This window comes from Ascaphus truei, chromosome 2 (genome assembly GCF_040206685.1).
Source record: "Ascaphus truei isolate aAscTru1 chromosome 2, aAscTru1.hap1, whole genome shotgun sequence".
Classification (NCBI taxonomy): domain Eukaryota; kingdom Metazoa; phylum Chordata; class Amphibia; order Anura; family Ascaphidae; genus Ascaphus; species Ascaphus truei.
Genome location: NC_134484.1, coordinates 5425138 through 5446098, shown reverse-complemented (window position 1 = coordinate 5446098; position 20961 = coordinate 5425138). Strand labels below are relative to the sequence as shown.

The following is a 20961-nucleotide window of genomic DNA, read 5'->3' as shown; positions in this document are numbered from 1 at the left end:
AGTGACAGAGAGAGTGACGGGGTCAGAATGGTGGAGTGACAGAGAGAGTGACGGGGTCAGAATGGTGAAGTGACTGACAGAGAGAGGGACAAGGAAAGTATGGGGGCACGAGGCAGTCAGGAGGCGATTGCATTTAAGCCTTTTGCTGCCAGCAGCTGCAACGCAACGAAATGTGTTATTACCTCACGCACTTTAACCACTGCACAACTTCACCACAACACACTGATACACTGACACATTAACACACTGATACACTGTCACCTACGGCACACCTGTGAGCACCTGACCTGTATATAGGACAAGGGTTAATACACACAGCTATCTAGCTGATGAAATCTTCACCTCACAGGAACACTCACATGAAAAATATCGCCCCTCAATCTGTCCCCATATACCACGAACGGCACACTTGTGAGCATGTGACTTATATGCTACCAGGGTTAATACACACAGGTAATTCACCTTTCTCCTCCGCAAGGTACTTTAAATGAGTTCATATATACTCCTACTCCGTTACAACAATATATATATTTATCCGCTGCCACCACCAAAGGTATTATTAAAAGATGAACGTACAGAGTCTCTGGTCTCTGTTTACTAAAGAAGACTATGCACGTAACACACACAAATCTGTTGTAGCAAAATGTGTCCGAAAATATTAATTACTCTCTACAAAGCATGCACACAGGTCATTCAGAGCCCAAAGTATTACTGATTAAAGTTCAGCTTTAATATACAAAATATACACTGCTTAGGTTACAGATTATTATTACAAGACATATAAAATAAATACAGACCTTTTCATCAAAATAAAAAGGACAAACAAAGAATGTAACTTACGTCGTTATCTTATTGTCTAACATTGATCAGATCTGGAGTGGAAATTGAGATTTCACGCGTCTCAGCATGGACACTCCCTTAGTTTAAATCTGACGCATAATGACAACGTAGGGCTTTATATTCTCCATTTCCTTCATTCAGAACAACATACGCCCACCTTTCTGTGTTTTCAACCCACATCTTTCATCAATTACTAATGAAAGTTTGACGACTTAAAAGAAAAAAAACTTTATTTTGCCGTTTAAACTTTGCCTCAATATATAAAAAGACTTCATAACTGTGTTTCTATAGAACTTAAACACATAAAATATGACCACCGAACGTGTATTTTTGCCGGAGAAACAAAAATCAGAGATTATACAGTACATAGAAAACCCTGTTTTTTTGTATAATTTCATTTGTCTTATTGCAGCTGTTACAAATATATATTTCTTATTCTTGTGAATAGGTGTGAACCCCACGATATGTTCATATTTAATAAATGTACTCTCTTTGGAATGCCTTCTTAGCCCCGACCCCGGATACTCTGCAGAATCCCCCAAAGAGAATACATGTCAGGGTACATGTAAAAGGGTCCTGTTTATTCTAGTGTCAAGGAAGCCATATCTCTATCCCACCACTTGCCAACCCAGGTGTTGAGATAGCATCAGTCCTATAAACCACAGGCCTGGCTAGGAGTTTAACCGCCCATAAAAACAATGCCTTGTGTAGGACCTGTTCCCCCACCCTACGCGAGATTAGGTCGCTACCTGTATGTTTCCTAGTGCTGTGCATACCTGTGAGGCTACAGGAGGGCTCTGAGTTGCTCTGCGATGGTGTGGGGAGTGGGGAGATTCAGGACAGGCTTTATGGTGCTTCATTCTCTGTTGGCAGCGCCTCCAGTCTGCGAGGATCCTGTGTCTGCAGGATGGTCCATGCTGACACTTCTCTTATCCCAAGGCAGTGAATCACACACTTGGATGGTTCAATGGATGTGTATTGCATATTCCAGACCTTACAGCAGTACACATTCCCTGGAAGGTTACCTTAAGGCTTGAGGCCTATCTAGGTTCCCTTCTGGTGCTCCTCCTTTATCCCCTTATGGAATTCAGGGTAGCTGTTGTCCACTCCACAGGGGGAGGGAAGAGCCACACTGATTTCTGGGAGTGTGCCAGTATATACCCTGGGGTGTTGGGCTTGTAACCCTGCCCCATAACAAGGCAGGTCTGATACTGACAGGCATCACATAAACCTCATGTGACCCAGCCAGTATACTCCCCCGGGCTGACACTCCCAGGTTGTTGCTAGGCCCGCCCTTGGATACAGTAAGTGTATCCAAGGCTGCAATAGCAAACTAGGCCTTCATGCGGAATTAACCGCTCCAGTGCCTGTCCCTAGCAGGACTTATACTGTTAGGGACCAAAGGAAGAGGTAGCAGCCAGAGCCCATGCTACACTTGTTCTTTCAAGACCATTTGTAACAACGTTAACCCCTCGTGTGCCAGATTCATTAAAATACCTAATAAATTCTGCCATTCATTACATAGTTACATAGTAGATGAGGTTGAAAAAAGACTTCCGTCCATCAAGTTCAACCTATGCTAAATTTAGACAACAGATACTTTATCCTATATCTATACTTATTGATCCAGAGGAAGGCAAACAAAAAACCCCATTAAGGGGAAAAATTAATTCCTTCCTGACTCCAAGAATTGGCAATCGGATTAATCCCTGGATCAACATCCTTCCCATGTATACTTATTTGGTATATCCCTGTATACCTTTCCCATCTAAAAAGATGTCCAACCTTTTTTTGAACAAATCTATTGTATCTGCCATCACAGTCTCCATGGGTAATGAATTCCACATTTTAACTGCCCTTACTGTAAAGAACCCTTTCCTTTGTTGCTGGTGAAATTTCCTTTCCTCCAACCTTAAGGGATGGCCCCGAGTCCTTTGTACTGCCCGTGGGATGAATAGTTCTTTTGAAAGCTCCTTGTATTGTCCCTGAATATATTTGTATATAGTTATAATATCCCCTCTTAGACACCTCTTTTCTAATGTAAATAAATCTAATTTAGCTAGCCTCTCCTCATAAGTTAGAATGTCCATCCCCTTTATTAATTTGGTGGCTCTTCTCTGCACTCTCTCTAGTTCCATAATGTCTTTTCTTAGGATTGGTGCCCAAAATTGTACTCCATATTCAAGGTGTGGTCTTACTAATGCTTTGTAAAGGGGCATAATTATGTTTACTTCCCTTCCATCCATTGCCCGTTTGATGCAAGATAAGATCTTGTTTGCCTTTGCAGCTACTGCATGACATTGGGCACTATTGCTAAGCCTGCTGTCTACAAGCACTCCTAAATCCTTCTCCATCAAGGATTCCCCCAATATATCTCCATTTAATTTGTAAGTCGCCTTTTTATTCTTGCATCCCAAATGCATAACCTTACATTTATCTGTATTAAACCTCATCTGCCATTTACCTGCCCACGTTTCCAGTCTCTCCAAGTCCTTCTGAAGAGAAATTACATCCTGCTCTGATTCTATTACCTTACACAATTTAGTATCATCAGCAAAGATGGAAACTTTGCTCTCGATCCCAACCTCAAGGTCATTAATAAACAAGTTAAAAAGCAGGGGTCCCAGTACCGATCCCTGAGGTACTCCACTCACGACTTTAGCCCAACCTGAAAAAGTTCCATTTATGACAACCCTCTGTTGTCTGTCCTTTAACCAGTTTTCAATCCAGGTGCATATATTATTACTGAGTCCAACTTTCTTTATTTTGTACACCAACCTCTTGTGTGAAACCGTATCAAAAGCCTTTGCAAAATCTAAGTAGACCACATCAACAGCATTACCCTGGTCTAGATTCCTACTTACCTCCTCAAAGAAACAAATAAGGTTAGTTTGGCAAGATCTATCCTTCATAAATCCATGCTGACTATTACTAATAATTTTATTTTCCATTAGGTATTCCTGAATATTATCCCGTATTAAACCTTCAAGTAGTTTCCCTACTATTGAAGTCAGGCTTACAGGTCTGTAATTTCCCGGTTGTGATCTAGCTCCCTTTTTAAATATAGGCACCACATCTGCTTTACGCCAATCTTGTGGTACTGAGCCTGTGGAAATGGAGTCCTTGAATATTAAATATAATGGTTTTGCTATTACTAAGCTTAACTCCTTGAGAACTCTTGGATGTATGCCATCGGGGCCAGGTGCCTTATTTACTTTAATTTTTTCAAGTCGCTTATGAACTTCTTCCTCAGTTAACCAATTGTTCATTAATATGGAGGTTGTGGCTTCCTCCTGCGGCACTACTATTGAACTTAATTCTTCCCTGGTAAACACAGAGGCAAAGAATTTGTTTAATACCGCAGCTTTTTCCTTATCTCCAATAATCTGCCTACCCATCTCACACTGAAAGGGTCCTATATTTTCTGTTCTCATTTTTTTATTATTAAGGTACTTAAAGAATTTTTTAGGGTTGACCTTACTTTCTATTGCAATCCTTTTTTCATTATCCATTTTTGCTAATTTGATTGCCCTTTTGCAATTTTTGTTACATTCCTTATAATTCTGATACGATGTCTCTGTCCCTTTTGACTTAAAGAATCTAAACGCCTTCCTCTTCTTGTCCATTTCCTCCCCTACCTGTTTATTTAGCCACATTGTTTTTGACTTATTTCTTTTATACTTATTACCCAAGGGTATACACTGATAAGTGTGCTTTTCTAACAATGTTTTAAAGATTGCCCATTTATCTTCTACATTTTTCCCTGCAAAAACATCATCCCATTGTATCACTACTAGATTAGACCTCAGTTTATTAAAATCTGCCTTTCCAAAGTTGAAGGTCTTTGTTGAACCCAAGTAATCTGTTTTTTGATAATTTATTTCAAATGAGACCATGTTATGATCACTGTTACCCAAATGTTCCAGGACTTGAATATTTGTTATTACTTCTACATTGTTTGATATGACCAAATCCAGAACTGCCCCTCTCCTGGTTGGTTCCTCAATAATTTGGGTCATATAATTGTCTTTAAGCACCCCCAAAAACCTGTTCCCTTTTGTTGTAACGCTAATCTCATTGCCCCAGTCTATGTCTGGATAATTAAAATCCCCCATTATGCAAATATGACCCAGTTTTGATGTCTTCTCCATTTGCAAAAGTATTTTAGCTTCCTCAATCTCACAGATATTTGGTGGTTTATAGCATATTCCCACAAACATTTTCTTTATACTTTTACCTCCACTGCTAATTTCTATCCACAAGGTCTCTACATTTTCATCATTCCCTTCATAGACATCATCCCTTATAATAGGTTTTTGATCCGGTTTAACATATGTAGCCCCTGTAAGTAAGAGTGGGCTACTTATCCTTCTCTTACTGGAGTAAGCCCTGGTAAGGGCAGGCGCCAGTAGTAACTATGGGTTTTCCCCCCCTTCAAGCCCTGCCTGGAGTGATGGAGGCGGGCCCCCTGACTCTGTGCAGGCCTAGACAGGGGGGAGGTCCTGCTGACATCATGAGGGGCAGGGCTGACTCTATTTAGTGGCCAGTTCCTGTCAGTGACAGTTGGTTCTTGTCTGTCCTGGGAGTTGGAGGAGAGGAGTGATGTTCTGTCCTACGTACAGAAGAGAGAGTAAGGAGACCAACATATGAGTTTGGAGAGTGAGCAGCAGCAGAGTGGACCAATGCCCCTCACCCAGCTAAGGGGGTGAGGGGGAGAATTAATCCCCACCCAGAGGATAACCTCTGAGGTGGGCATAGGGGTATTGAGGCCCCCCACAGACCATCCTGCTGGGAAGCCTACTTGGAGGGAAGGAGAGGAGAGAACAGGCCTGTACTTTAGGGAGAACTGCTTCCTATGAACTGTTGACTTTGCATGAACTGCTGTGGGCTACCTCACCGTGTTGTAAGACAATAAAGACATTGCTGATATTTTACCCAGAGACTGTGTGTGAGTTAAGGAGCATTCCCCCTGGGACCAGGGTTTTCTCTGTAAGGGTCCTATACCACATCCCTGGGACTTATGGAGATGGAGGCGCTGCACCGTTGCTAGAAAGATGGAGGCATATACCCCTGAAGCCTGGTCCTGTTGTCCCCAATACCAACGCGGGAGACTCAGGCCCTCCTGTTCCAAGCAGGTATGCACCACCAAGTACATGTGGCCAGCCCTCACTACACCCTAGATATGCTATCTGTGTCTGGGGTGGAGGAACATGGGTTACATTTGGAGGCGAGCTACTGAGATCCCAAACAGGTCACGCTTTCAGCGAAGCAGAACGGGAGGAGTGAAGTGCAACTTCCGTGCAAGTACTGGAGAGAGTAGGGCATGTATGCATACCAGGGGTAGTCAGGGGAGTGTGGACTCCCGCACAGTACGCCCTGGGTGCCCTAAGAGGGTGATGTAAGATGGGTGTGGAGTTATAGCTGTCCTAGTCCCTTGAGGCAGATAGTGTGAGGCAACTGGGGGGGGGTTAGCCTGTTAACTTGTCCGGGACCATGGCCCAGGGCCCGCACTATGAGTGGCCAAAAGTAGGAGATGCCCGTACTTAGGGAGATGCCCGGTACACTAGCCAGCACCCACATAAAACACACCACAGAGCACTTGTAGGAACCGTCAGCGAGTGCGGTGCACAGAGAAGGAGTTCTGCCTAGCCTGGGGTATGCCACATCATACTAGTGGGTAAAGCAATCACAGAAAGCATGCAGAGAGCATCAGAGAGTGTCAGTGGGTACAGTCAGTGTCTAGGAACGAGTTTTGCACTAGACACTGAGAGTAGCGGTGATATACATTTGGTGGGCTCATCAAAGATGGCGGCCGTCACTACATGTGCTCCGCGGAAAGAGTTAAAAATGGCGACCGCAGCGCCATCCACGGCCCAGCAGTTAGCAGCCAAAATAAAATGGCGATTTCCGCCCATCCTGGAGCGCGCACGTGAATCGTGCAAAGAGAATGTGAGAGAAATGTGGAGGGAGATGTGCAGGGGTTTGGTGCCAAACCCAGATCCCCTGGAAAAGGAGCGGCGCGAAAGCCCACCCACCTGTGCTGTGACTGGCCAACAGACAAGGTCACGTCACACTGAGAGAAGGAGTGCCCCTCCTCTTGTTTCTACCAGAGGAAGGGGGCACAAGGAGAGCCAATCAGAAGAGTCTTCCCCAGCGAAGGGAGGGACAGGAAGTGAGAGCGAGGAGCTTCACTTCTGTCTGACATTCACAGAGAGAGGAGCCGAAACTTTGAACTGTTCCACCCCTGAGCGAAATATGGCCGAACTGAGCACCACGATTTACCAGCTTCCTGGAGGCTTACTGGTAGTGGAGATTGAGGGCCACGTGTACCTCCGGTGCCTGTGCGTCCGCTGCGGGACACCCGGACCGGTCCCATGCACGAAAGCACGATGCCCTAAATGTGGCACGTACTACCTGTGGCCTAACGAGCCATGGCCATTGATCGAGACCCCGCGGGGTGCCTCTCCGGGAACACTAATGGAGGTGGCGGAGACAAGAGACTAGGCTGCCCTAGTTCCCCGCGTCACCCATGCGGTAGGAACCAAGGCCCAGCCAGCTACTGAGCCGAGAGAACCATCGACGGAGGAGAGCGCGACCGCAGTGGAGGTACCAGAGCGAGCTCGTTTTGTACCACTGCCCACTGGCGGTACCGCCCAAGAACCCGATGACTCCCTTGCAGAGGATCCGATCCAATTATCTTCGGAGGAGGAAGATGGCGTCCCATCGGTGGCAATGCGCCTACCGGCGAACCACCCCAGCTGTAACCAAGATGGCGGTCCACTTACCGGAGAGAGGGAGCAGACGAGTCCGGATACCTTCCGACGGCGAGCGCTGGTGCGGCCTGAGGCCCGTAGAAGTCCCACGGCCGTGGTGACTCCCAGTGCGGCGGAGATGGCGTCTGATACGGCTCCGGAGGAACCAAAGATCACCAGCCGGCAGCGGAGCAGTAAGGAGACTCCACCACCCCCTTACTCCCGCCGGGCGAAAACGGAACCTGCAGAGGACGAGAAGGAGAGGGTTGCGGCCTACCTGACTTCCGCAGACCGGATGATCCACCACCGCCCCTTCCGGTCCTCGACGCACTTCCGGTGCGTGACCACGGAGCGGATGGAGATTCCGCGGGCGCCGACGATGACATCACTTCCGGGTTCGACTGGAAAAGACGCCCGGGAGCGCTGTTCTCCCCACGGAGAGCAGCAATGGCCGCTGCCATGGCCACCCTGCGTAGCCAAGGTCCTTCTAGAGGATCACGGGGCTCAGCGGAGAGAGCAACCAAGAAGATGCCCACTGGTTGCGGTATTACCCGCTTGCTGGACACTGATTTGAACATCGCCCCGGCCAGTGCCCCTGCCCCGTCACGAGTGTTACCACCGGGACCCAGCGGGGATAAATTGAGCAAGTACCCCAAATATTCAAGAGATGTAAGGGATTGGGAATTGAGCGATGAAGGGTCTGATGGGGAGATACCGTATGATAATGTAATTCTTATACCTAACCTTGTGCCTTTCTCTCCTGCGTCTAGAGGGAGGGCCCGAGGGTCCCACACTACAGCAGAGGCTGGGCCTGTAAGTGAAGTGGTTCACAAGATGAACCCTACGGTGTACATTAACGCCAAAGGGAGGAGAGATTGCTCGCGCTCTACAGAGGCGGGTACATCCAGTGTCTCATCGCAAGTGGAGTCGGAGGTAGATACAGGTAGCCCCTTATCAGAGTACGAGCACCGTGACAAGTGGTGGGCACCCCTGTTCACCGGGTACCATGAAGGTATGGACCTCACCAGGTTCATACTCATCAGAAATGACATAGTTGATTATTGGTGGGCGGTAGGTGCCTATACTCCCCAGGAGGTGGTGGATGAAATAGAGCATCGGTACCGGGAGATAGAGCAGAAGATCATTCTGCCAAAGGGGCCTAGTATTTTGTATGACGACATTGCCCCTGTAGAACCGGAGTTTTGGGTGCTGCCAAGCAGGGCGGGTCGGAAGAACTTGACCAAGTTGAGCCGAGCAGACAGAGCCATAGTGGCTAGGTATAGGCAGTCCCATGGTTATGAATACCCTTATGTGCCTGAACCCATAATGCGAGAGATAGAGGAGAACAGGGATAGTTGGCTCCGAGAAGCCGTACAAGGGTACTTGCGGACGAAGTTTGGTAAGGCAGGTTACCACAATCAGGACAGGATCAGTGAGTTGGTCAGGATCTGGAGTATAGGACGGGACATATACATGCACAATGTAATATATCGGCCCGAGTCTGGGTCGGTACAGTCCTATCATGTGACCGTAACTGACCATAATGGTAGCATGGTACGGAAGCCTGACCCGAAGCATTATTATTAGGGTTCTCCCCGCTGGGAGTAACTGTATTCTGTTGATATCTTATCTCACCTGGTATTGTCTATGCACAATAAACTGCCATGTTTCGTGTTTGTGTTCCCAGGTTTGTTCGCTGCAAGATGGTGCTGCTAAAAGTAGGTCCAAGTGGGGACCATTGGATTCCACCAGAGGGAGAGTGTAGCCCCTGTAAGTAAGAGCGGGCTACTTATCCTTCTCCTACTGGAGTAAGCCCTGGTAAGGGCAGGCGCCAGTAGTAACCATGGGTTTTTTCCCCCTTCAAGCCCTGCCTGGAGTGATGGAGGCGGGCCCCCTGACTCTGTGCAGGCCTAGACAGAGGGGAGGTCCTGCTGACATCATGAGGGGCAGGGCTGACTCTATTTAGTGGCCAGTTCCTGTCAATGACAGTTGGTTCTTGTCTGTCCTGGGAGTTGGAGGAGAGGAGTGATGTTCTGTCCTACGTACAGAAGAGAGAGTAAGGAGACCAACATATGAGTTTGGAGAGTGAGCAGCAGCAGAGTGGACCAATGCCCCTCACCCAGCTAAGGGGGTGAGGGGGAGAATTAATCCCCACCCAGAGGATACCCTCTGAAGTGGGCATAGGGGTATTGAGGCCCCCCACAGACCATCCTGCTGGGAAGCCTACTTGAAGGGAAGGAGAGGAGAGAACAGGCCTGTACTTTAGGGAGAACTGCTTCCTATGAACTGTTGACTTTGCATGAACTGCTGTGGGCTACCTCGCCGTGTTGTAAGTGTAGCGGTCATGTAAAATGCCTACAGTCATCTCTCCTGCTGGCAGCAAGGCCTGGTAAGTGTGGGCATGCCAGCAGTAATCATGGAGGTTTCCCCTCACACCCTGGTGGGGTGCCCTGTGTATGGATGGGACTGGTCACATGCTCTGACTCCATGGTTAGTGATGTCAGAGGTGTGTCAGCCTCAGAAGTTACATAAGGCACAGCACTGTGTTAAAGAGTTAGTGCAGTTCTGTCAGAGTTCTGTCAGTGTTCAAGGCGAGTACGGTTGCTGGAAAGTCCCAGCTCAAGTCTGAGCTGAGGAAGGAGTTCAAGTTCTGTCAGTTATGTTATAGTAACTCCATGGGAGACTGTGTCCAGGGACCTGGCACAGGGCAGTGATTCCTGCGGGAATAGTGAATCCCTCATCTAGGTGACATACCTATCAAAGGGGAGCACGGGCGAGATGATCGGCTAAATACACCCCATTGTGGAGGGCAGCTATGCCCACCGTGACAATAAAGATGGAGCTGATCAGAGAAACCCCTGTGTGTGAGAGTCCAATGATTACACAGGAGGTTGCACCACCGAGGAGTTCCTCGTCAGGATCATCCCCATGCGGACGCAGGGACCCTGGTGAGGTGGAGGCGCTGCACTGGAACTAGGTGAGACTCAGCACACTACCTCAGCTGCCTGTCTGACGGGTCCTCCCCACACACCATCATGCGGGAGACTCAGGAGTCCTGTAGCCAACAGGTGCACCATCAGGCATATCTACACTGTAATGGGGGCCGGTTAGACCACAGGGGCCAATGTGAGATTGGGTGGGTCAGGCCGGGCCAGAAATACCGTTACATAAGACAATAAAGACATTGCTGATATTTTACCCAGAGACTGTGTGTGAGTTAAGGAGCATTCCCCCTGGGACCAGGGTTTTCTCTGTAAGGGTCCTATACCACATCCCTGGGACTTATGGAGATGGAGGCGCTGCACCGTTGCTAGAAAGATGGAGGCATATACCCCTGAAGCCTGGTCCTGTTATCCCCAATACCAACGCGGGAGACTCAGGCCCTCCTGTTCCAAGCAGGTATGCACCACCAAGTACATGTGGCCAGCCCTCACTACACCCTAGATATGCTATCTGTGTCAGGGGGGGGGGGGGGCATGGGTTACACATATAAACATACTCCACCTCCCCTTCTATTTGGCCGATCTTTCCGAAAAAGAGAATAACCCTCTAAATTAACTGTCCAGTCATGAGTTTCATCCCACCATGTTTCAGTAATGCCTATGATATCATACTTCTCCCTTGCAGCTATTAATTCAAGCTCCCCCATTTTATCTGTCAGGCTTCTTGCATTAGTAGCATGCATTTCAGTTTTTTTTCAGCCTGTACTATTATCTTATCTGCTCCTTCCTTTCTGTGCCCACTTTGTTTAGTCTTTAGAAGTTTTCTAGTATTAACTGTATTTACTATGGGTGTCTCACTGCTTGTCAAACTTGCACTTGCCCCCATTCTACCTCCATACCACCTTGTATCATCCTCTATTCCATTTAGTTAATCATCTGTTTCATTCCCCTCCTCCTCCATCCTAGTTTAAATCTCCTCCAACCTTTTTAGCATTCTCCCCCCTAGCACAGAAGATCCCTCTTCATTGAGGTGCAATCCGTCCCTAGAATATAGATGGCACCTCTCAGAAAAGGAGTCCCAGTGCCCTAAAAACCCAAACCCCTCCTTTCTGCACCACTTTCTTAGCCATGCATTAACCTAAAACATACTGGACATATATATTTAGGCACTGTACCGGGTCAATCCCAGCCCCCCCCCCCAAACAATCTGTCTACCCGATCCGCAATGTGCCGAACCCGAGCACCCGGGAGACAACAAACTGTTCGGTTCATGCGGTCCTGGCAACAGATTACCCTATCTACCTTCCTAATAATGGAGTCCCCTGCCACCGCAATCTTTCTTTGTATCTGAGCATCCTGAGTCCCCTCTGTGCTGGAGGAACTATTCCCCTGGCTGCTAGAGGAATTAGTCTCCCCCAGCCTTGCCATTTCTGCCCCAACATAGACACAGACACATTAACACACTGATACACACACAGAGGCATTTATACACTGATACACACAGGCACATAAACACACTGATACACACACAAACACATTAATACACTGATACACACAGACACATTAACACACTGATACACACACTGATAAATTAACACACTAATATATACACAGAAACATCAACACTTATATACATACAGACACATTAATACACTGATACACACAGGCACATCAACACACTGATACACATACAGACACATTAACACGGATACACACACAAACACATTAAAGCTGCAGTTCAGTCTTTTTTTTTTCAATTATTTTTTTTACTTCAATAGTTTCATGTGGGCAATCTCTAATTACCTATAGAACTGCATAGCTGCCGGTCAATTCGTTCTCTGTCTATTGATCGGCAAAGTTTGGCGACATCTTTAAATATGGGGAATGTAAATCATTGCTAAAGGAACAAGCATGCTTGTTAAAATAGAATACAAGAAAATTGGTCTTTCAAAGTTGTTTTTTTAAAACACAAAATGCTAAAAGTATTTTTTCTTACTACAGAACTGATTAATTAAAAAAAACACACATGCAGGATATTGCCTGAACTGCAGCTTTAATATACTGATACACACACAAACACGTTAACACACTGATACACACACAAACACGTTAACACACTGATACACACAGACACATTAACACGCTGATACACACACTGACACACACACAGGAACATCAACACACTGATAAACACATAGGCACATCAACACACTGATACACACAGAGACACACACAGGAACATCAACACACTGATACACACAGAGACACACACACACAGGAACATCAACACACTGATACACACACAGATACATCAACACACCGATACACACAGACACATCAACACATTCATACAGTACACACACAGACATCAAAACACAGATGCGCACACAGACACATACACAGGCACATCAACACACTGATACACACACAGGGACATCAGCACACTGATACATACAGTCACACGGATACACACATTACACATTAATACACTGATACACACACAGGGACATCAGCACACTGATACACACACACAGACACATCAACACACTGATACACACATACATACAGTCACACGGATACACACATTACACATTAATACACCGATACAGACACACTAATACACATACACGGATACACACAGTACACATTAACACACTGATACACACACAGGGACATCAGCACACTGATACACACACACAGACACATCAACACACTGATACACACATACATACAGTCACACGGATACACACATTACACATTAATACACTGATACAGACACACTAATACACATACACGGATACACGCAGTACACATTAACACACTGATACACATACGCATTCACACTGATACACACAGTACACATTGATACACATACGCAGTCACACTGATACCCACAGTACACATTGACACACTGATACACATACGCAGTCACACTGATACACACAGTACACACTAACACACTGATACACACACACAGTACACACTGATACACACAGTACACACTAACACACTGATACACACACACAGTCACACTGATACACACAGTACACACTAACACACTGATACACACACACAGTCACACTGATACACACAGTACACACTAACACACTGATACATAAACACAGTCCCGGGATGCACACAGTACACACTAACACACTGATACACACACACAGTCCCCGGATGCACACAGTATATGGAGCAGCTCGTTGGGGACCGGTTCCCAGATTATTTGGGGGGATGACACTGCCGCTGTCCTTGTCTGAGTCCCCGGGACCGGTTTATATCAGATGTGTGTTACAGGTAATCCAGATGCACTGCAGCCTGGAACGGAAGGAAGACCAATCTCGCTGGCACGTGAGTTACTGACCCTGCCCCCAGCGCTGCGACTGCGACAGGACTAAGGGGTGTCGAGTACCACCACTTTTTATTTTCAGTCCACCTCATTTTCTAATAACAAACCCAAAGTAATTCTGCTTTTTATTTCTAATCCTGGGATACTGTAAAAAATATCTACAAACGCAGAGAATCACTTTAATTCATCCTAATGCCAAATATATATATAATATAACTACTTCCTAATACAGCCAATAGCATTCTGTAACCGCTCCCTATAACTCCCCCTATTACCCCATATAACCTTTTCCTATAACTTCTCCTATAACCCCATATAACCGCTCCCTATAACTCCCCCTATTACCCCATATAACCTTTTCCTATAACTTCTCCTATTACTCCATAAAACCGCTCCCTATAACCCCTCCTATTGCCCCATATACCCCCCCTAAAACTCCTCCTATTGCCCCATATAACCCCTCCATATACCTCCTCCTAGTGCCCCATATACCTGCTCCCTATGCCTCCTCCTATGGTTCTTCCCAGGACCTGGTAATTAGACCCTTGCATTCCCTGACTCCCAGGACCTGGTAATTAGACCCTTGCGTTCCCTGACTCCCGGGTCCTGGTAATTAGACCCTTGCATTCCCTGACTCCCAGGACCTGGTAATTAGACCCTTGCGTTCCCTGACTCCCGGGCCCTGGTAATTAGACCCTTGCGTTCCCTCACTCCTGGGACCTGGTAATTAGACCCTTGCATTCCCTGACTCCCAGGACCTGGTAATTAGACCCTTGCGTTCCCTGACTCCCGGGTCCTGGTAATTAGACCCTTGCATTCCCTGACTCCCAGGACCTGGTAATTAGACCCTTGCGTTCCCTGACTCCCGGGTCCTGGTAATTAGACCCTTGCATTCCCTGACTCCCAGGACCTGGTAATTAGACCCTTGCGTTCCCTGACTCCCGGGTCCTGGTAATTAGACCCTTGCGTTCCCTGACTCCCGGGTCCTGGTAATTAGACCCTTGCATTCCCTGACTCCCAGGACCTGGTAATTAGACCCTTGCGTTCCCTGACTCCTGGGTCCTGGTAATTAGACCCTTGCGTTTCCTGACTCCCGGGACCTGGTAATTAGACCCTTGCGTTCCCTGACTCCCGGGACCTGGTAATTAGACCCTTGCATTCCCTGACTCCCGGGACCTGGTAATTAGACCCTTGCGTTCCCTGACTCCCGGGACCTGGTAATTAGTCCCTTGCGTTCCCTGACTCCCGGGCCCTGGTAATTAGACACTTGCGTTTCCTGACTCCTGGGACCTGGTAATTAGACTCTTGCGTTCCCTGACTCCTGGGACCTGGTAATTAGACCCTCGCGTTCCCTGACTCCTGGGCCCTGGTAATTAGACCCTTGCGTTCCCTGACTCCCGGGACCTGGTAATTAGACCCTTGCGTTTCCTGACTCCCGGGACCTGGTAATTAGACCCTTGCGTTCCCTGACTCCCAGGCCCTGGTAATTAGACCCTTGCGTTCCCTGACTCCCGGGCCCTGGTAATTAGACACTTGCGTTTCCTGACTCCTGGGACCTGGTAATTAGACTCTTGCGTTCCCTGACTCCTGGGACCTGGTAATTAGACCCTCGCGTTCCCTGACTCCTGGGCCCTGGTAATTAGACCCTTGCGTTCCCTGACTCCCGGGACCTGGTAATTAGACCCTTGCGTTTCCTGACTCCCGGGACCTGGTAATTAGACCCTTGCGTTCCCTGACTCCCAGGCCCTGGTAATTAGACCCTTGCTTTCCCTGACTCCCGGGACCTGGTAATTAGACGTTTGCGTTCCCTGACTCCCGGGCCCTGGTAATTAGACCCTTGTGTTCCCTGACTCCCGGGACCTGGTAATTAGACCCTTGCGTTCCCTGACTCCCGGGACCTGGTAATTAGACCCTTGCGTTCCCTGACTCCCGGGCCCTGGTAATTAGACCCTTGCGTTCCCTGACTCTCGGGTCCTGGTAATTAGACCCTTGCATTCCCTGACTCCTGGGACCTGGTAATTAGACTCTTGCGTTCCCTGACTCCCGGGACCTGGTAATTAGACCCTTTCGTTCCCTGACTCCCAGGTCCTGGTAATTAGTCCCTTGCGTTCCCTGACTCCTGGGCCCTGGTAATTAGACCCTTGCGTTCCCTGACTCCTGGGACCTGGTAATTAGACCCTTGCGTTCCCTGACTCCCGGGACCTGGTAATTAGACCCTTGCGTTCCCTGACTCCTGGGCCCTGGTAATTAGACCCTTGCGTTCCCTGACTCCCAGGACCTGGTAATTAGACCCTTGCATTCCCTGACTCCCAGGACCTGGTAATTAGACCCTTGCGTTCCCTGACTCCCGGGACCTGGTAATTAGACCCTTGCATTCCCTGACTCCCGGGACCTGGTAATTAGACCCTTGCATTCCCTGACTCCCGGGACCTGGTAATTAAACCCTTGCGTTCCCTGACTCCCGGGACCTGGTAATTAGACCCTTGCGTTCCCTGACTCCCGGGACCTGGTAATTAGACCCTTGCGTTTCCTGACTCCCAGGACCTGGTAATTAGACCCTTGCGTTCCCTGACTCCCGGGACCTGGTAATTAGACCCTTGCATTCCCTGACTCCCGGGACCTGGTAATTAGACCCTTGCATTCCCTGACTCCCGGGACCTGGTAATTAGACCCTTGCGTTCCCTGACTCCTGGGACCTGGTAATTAGACCCTTGCGTTCCCTGACTCCCAGGACCTGGTAATTAGACCCTTGCATTCCCTGACTCCTGGGACCTGGTAATTAGACCCTTGCATTCCCTGACTCCTGGGACCTGGTAATTAGACCCTTGCGTTCCCTGACTCCCGGGACCTGGTAATTAGACACTTGCGTTCCCTGACTCCTGGGACCTGGTAATTAGACTCTTGCGTTCCCTGACTCCTGGGACCTGGTAATTAGACCCTTGCGTTTCCTGACTCCCGGGACCTGGTAATTAGACCCTTGCATTCCCTGACTTACAGGACCTGGTAATTAGACCCTTGCATTCCCTGACTCCCGGGCCCTGGTAATTAGACCCTTGCGTTCCCTGACTCCCGGGACCTGGTAATTAGACCCTTGTGTTCCCTGACTCCCGGGACCTGGTAATTAGACCCTTGCGTTCCCTGACTCCCGGGACCTGGTAATTAGACCCTTGCATTCCCTGACTCCCGGGACCTGGTAATTAGACCCTTGCATTCCCTGACTCCTGGGACCTGGTAATTAGACCCTTGCATTCCCTGACTCCCGGGACCTGGTAATTAGACCCTTGCATTCCCTGACTCCCGGGACCTGGTAATTAGACCCTTGCATTCCCTGACTCCCGGGACCTGGTAATTAGACCCTTGCATTCCCTGACTCCCGGGACCTGGTAATTAGACCCTTGCATTCCCTGACTCCCGGGACCTGGTAATTAGACCCTTGTGTTCCCTGACTCCCGGGACCTGGTAATTAGACCCTTGCGTTCCCTGACTCCCGGGACCTGGTAATTAGACCCTTGCGTTCCCTGACTCCCGGGACCTGGTAATTAGACCCTTGCATTCCCTGACTCCCGGGTCCTGGTAATTAGTCCCTTGCGTTCCCTGACTCCTGGGACCTGGTAATTAGACCCTTGCGTTCCCTGACTCCCGGGACCTGGTAATTAGACCCTTGCGTTCCCTGACTCCCGGGACCTGGTAATTAGACCCTTGCATTCCCTGACTCCCGGGTCCTGGTAATTAGACCCCTGCATTCCCTGACTCCCGGGACCTGGTAATTAGACCCTTGCGTTCCCTGACTCCCAGGACCTGGTAATTAGACGTTTGCATTCCCTGACTCCTGGGACCTGGTAATTAGACCCTTGCATTCCCTGACTCCCGGGACCTGGTAATTAGACCCTTGCATTCCCTGACTCCCGGGACCTGGTAATTACCCTTGCATTCCCTGACTCCCGGGACCTGGTAATTAGACCCTTGCGTTCCCTGACTCCCGGGACCTGGTAATTAGACCCTTGCGTTCCCTGACTCCCGGGTCCTGGTAATTAGACCCTTGCGTTCCCTGACTCCCGGGACCTGGTAATTAGACCCTTGCATTGCCTGACTCCTGGGACCTGGTAATTAGACCCTTGCGTTCCCTGACTCCCGGGACCTGGTAATTAGTCCCTTGCATTCCCTGACTCCCGGGCCCTGGTAATTAGACACTTGCGTTTCCTGACTCCTGGGACCTGGTAATTAGACTCTTGCGTTCCCTGACTCCTGGGACCTGGTAATTAGACCCTCGCGTTCCCTGACTCCTGGGCCCTGGTAATTAGACCCTTGCGTTCCCTGACTCCCGGGACCTGGTAATTAGACCCTTGCGTTTCCTGACTCCCGGGACCTGGTAATTAGACCCTTGCGTTCCCTGACTCCCAGGCCCTGGTAATTAGACCCTTGCGTTCCCTGACTCCCGGGCCCTGGTAATTAGACACTTGCGTTTCCTGACTCCTGGGACCTGGTAATTAGACTCTTGCGTTCCCTGACTCCTGGGACCTGGTAATTAGACCCTCGCGTTCCCTGACTCCTGGGCCCTGGTAATTAGACCCTTGCGTTCCCTGACTCCCGGGACCTGGTAATTAGACCCTTGCGTTTCCTGACTCCCGAGACCTGGTAATTAGACCCTTGCGTTCCCTGACTCCCAGGCCCTGGTAATTAGACCCTTGCTTTCCCTGACTCCCGGGACCTGGTAATTAGACCCTTGCGTTCCCTGACTCCCGGGCCCTGGTAATTAGACCCTTGTGTTCCCTGACTCCCGGGACCTGGTAATTAGACCCTTGCGTTCCCTGACTCCCGGGACCTGGTAATTAGACCCTTGCGTTCCCTGACTCCCGGGCCCTGGTAATTAGACCCTTGCGTTCCCTGACTCTCGGGTCCTGGTAATTAGACCCTTGCATTCCCTGACTCCTGGGACCTGGTAATTAGACTCTTGCGTTCCCTGACTCCCGGGACCTGGTAATTAGACCCTTTCGTTCCCTGACTCCCAGGTCCTGGTAATTAGTCCCTTGCGTTCCCTGACTCCTGGGCCCTGGTAATTAGACCCTTGCGTTCCCTGACTCCTGGGACCTGGTAATTAGACCCTTGCGTTCCCTGACTCCCGGGACCTGGTAATTAGACCCTTGCGTTCCCTGACTCCTGGGCCCTGGTAATTAGACCCTTGCGTTCCCTGACTCCCAGGACCTGGTAATTAGACCCTTGCATTCCCTGACTCCCAGGGCCTGGTAATTAGACCCTTGCGTTCCCTGACTCCCGGGACCTGGTAATTAGACCCTTGCATTCCCTGACTCCCGGGACCTGGTAATTAGACCCTTGCATTCCCTGACTCCCGGGACCTGGTAATTAGACCCTTGCGTTCCCTGACTCCCGGGACCTGGTAATTAGACCCTTGCGTTCCCTGACTCCCGGGACCTGGTAATTAGACCCTTGCGTTTCCTGACTCCCAGGACCTGGTAATTAGACCCTTGCGTTCCCTGACTCCTGGGACCTGGTAATTAGACCCTTGCGTTCCCTGACTCCTGGGACCTGGTAATTAGACCCTTGCGTTCCCTGACTCCCAGGACCTGGTAATTAGACCCTTGCATTCCCTGACTCCTGGGACCTGGTAATTAGACCCTTGCTTTCCCTGACTCCTGGGACCTGGTAATTAGACCCTTGCGTTCCCTGACTCCTGGGACCTGGTAATTAGACCCTTGCGTTCCCTGACTCCCAGGACCTGGTAATTAGACCCTTGCATTCCCTGACTCCTGGGACCTGGTAATTAGACCCTTGCATTCCCTGACTCCTGGGACCTGGTAATTAGACCCTTGCGTTCCCTGACTCCCGGGACCTGGTAATTAGACACTTGCGTTCCCTGACTCCTGGGACCTGGTAATTAGACTCTTGCGTTCCCTGACTCCTGGGACCTGGTAATTAGACCCTTGCGTTTCCTGACTCCCGGGACCTGGTAATTAGACCCTTGCATTCCCTGACTTACAGGACCTGGTAATTAGACCCTTGCATTCCCTGACTCCCGGGCCCTGGTAATTAGACCCTTGCGTTCCCTGACTCCCGGGACCTGGTAATTAGACCCTTGTGTTCCCTGACTCCCGGGGCCTGGTAATTAGACCCTTGCGTTCCCTGACTCCCGGGACCTGGTAATTAGACCCTTGCATTCCCTGACTCCCGGGACCTGGTAATTAGACCCTTGCATTCCCTGACTCCTGGGACCTGGTAATTAGACCCTTGCATTCCCTGACTCCCGGGACCTGGTAATTAGACCCTTGCATTCCCTGACTCCCGGGACCTGGTAATTAGACCCTTGCATTCCCTGACTCCCGGGACCTGGTAATTAGACCCTTGCATTCCCTGACTCCCGGGACCTGGTAATTAGACCCTTGCATTCCCTGACTCCCGGGACCTGGTAATTAGACCCTTGCGTTCCCTGACTCCCGGGACCTGGTAATTAGACCCTTGCGTTCCCTGACTCCCGGGACCTGGTAATTAGACCCTTGCGTTCCCTGACTCCCGGGACCTGGTAATTAGACCCTTGCATTCCCTGACTCCCGGGTCCTGGTAATTAGTCCCTTGCGTTCCCTGACTCCTGGGACCTGGTAATTAGACCCTTGCGTTCCCTGACTCCCGGGACCTGGTAATTAGACCCTTGCGTTCCCTGACTCCCGGGACCTGGTAATTAGACCCTTGCATTCCCTGACTCCCGGGTCCTGGTAATTAGACCCCTGCATTCCCTGACTCCCGGGACCTGGTAATTAGACCCTTGCGTTCCCTGACTCCCAGGACCTGGTAATTAGACGTTTGCATTCCCTGACTCCTGGGACCTGGTAATTAGACCCTTGCATTCCCTGACTCCCGGGACCTGGTAATTAGACCCTTGCATTCCCTGACTCCCGGGACCTGGTAATTAGACCCTTGCATTCCCTGACTCCCGGGACCTGGTAATTAGACCCTTGCATTCCCTGACTCCCGGGACCTGGTAATTAGACCCTTGCATTCCCTGACTCCCGGGACCTGGTAATTAGACCCTTGCATTCCCTGACTCCCGGGACCTGGTAATTAG

The 20961-nt window shown here is 49.4% G+C and overlaps 1 protein-coding gene across 4 annotated transcripts in view; it reads left to right on the top strand.

The window, feature by feature from the left end:
- NRBP2 (nuclear receptor binding protein 2) overlaps window positions 1–20961 on the top strand; it is a 137542-nt gene that overhangs the window by 104714 nt on the left and 11867 nt on the right. For 3 of the 4 annotated variants that reach the window (XR_012790740.1, XM_075581129.1, XM_075581127.1), the window contains exon 16: window positions 13835–13888. Coding sequence is in view for 3 of the 4 variants with exons in the window: in XM_075581129.1 (XP_075437244.1) it covers window positions 13835–13888 (54 nt within the window). In the remaining variant the exon portion in view is untranslated. Of the gene's footprint in view, window positions 1–5819; window positions 10454–13834; window positions 13889–20961 lie in introns of those variants that run through there. The other variant, XM_075581128.1, reaches the window with a different exon arrangement.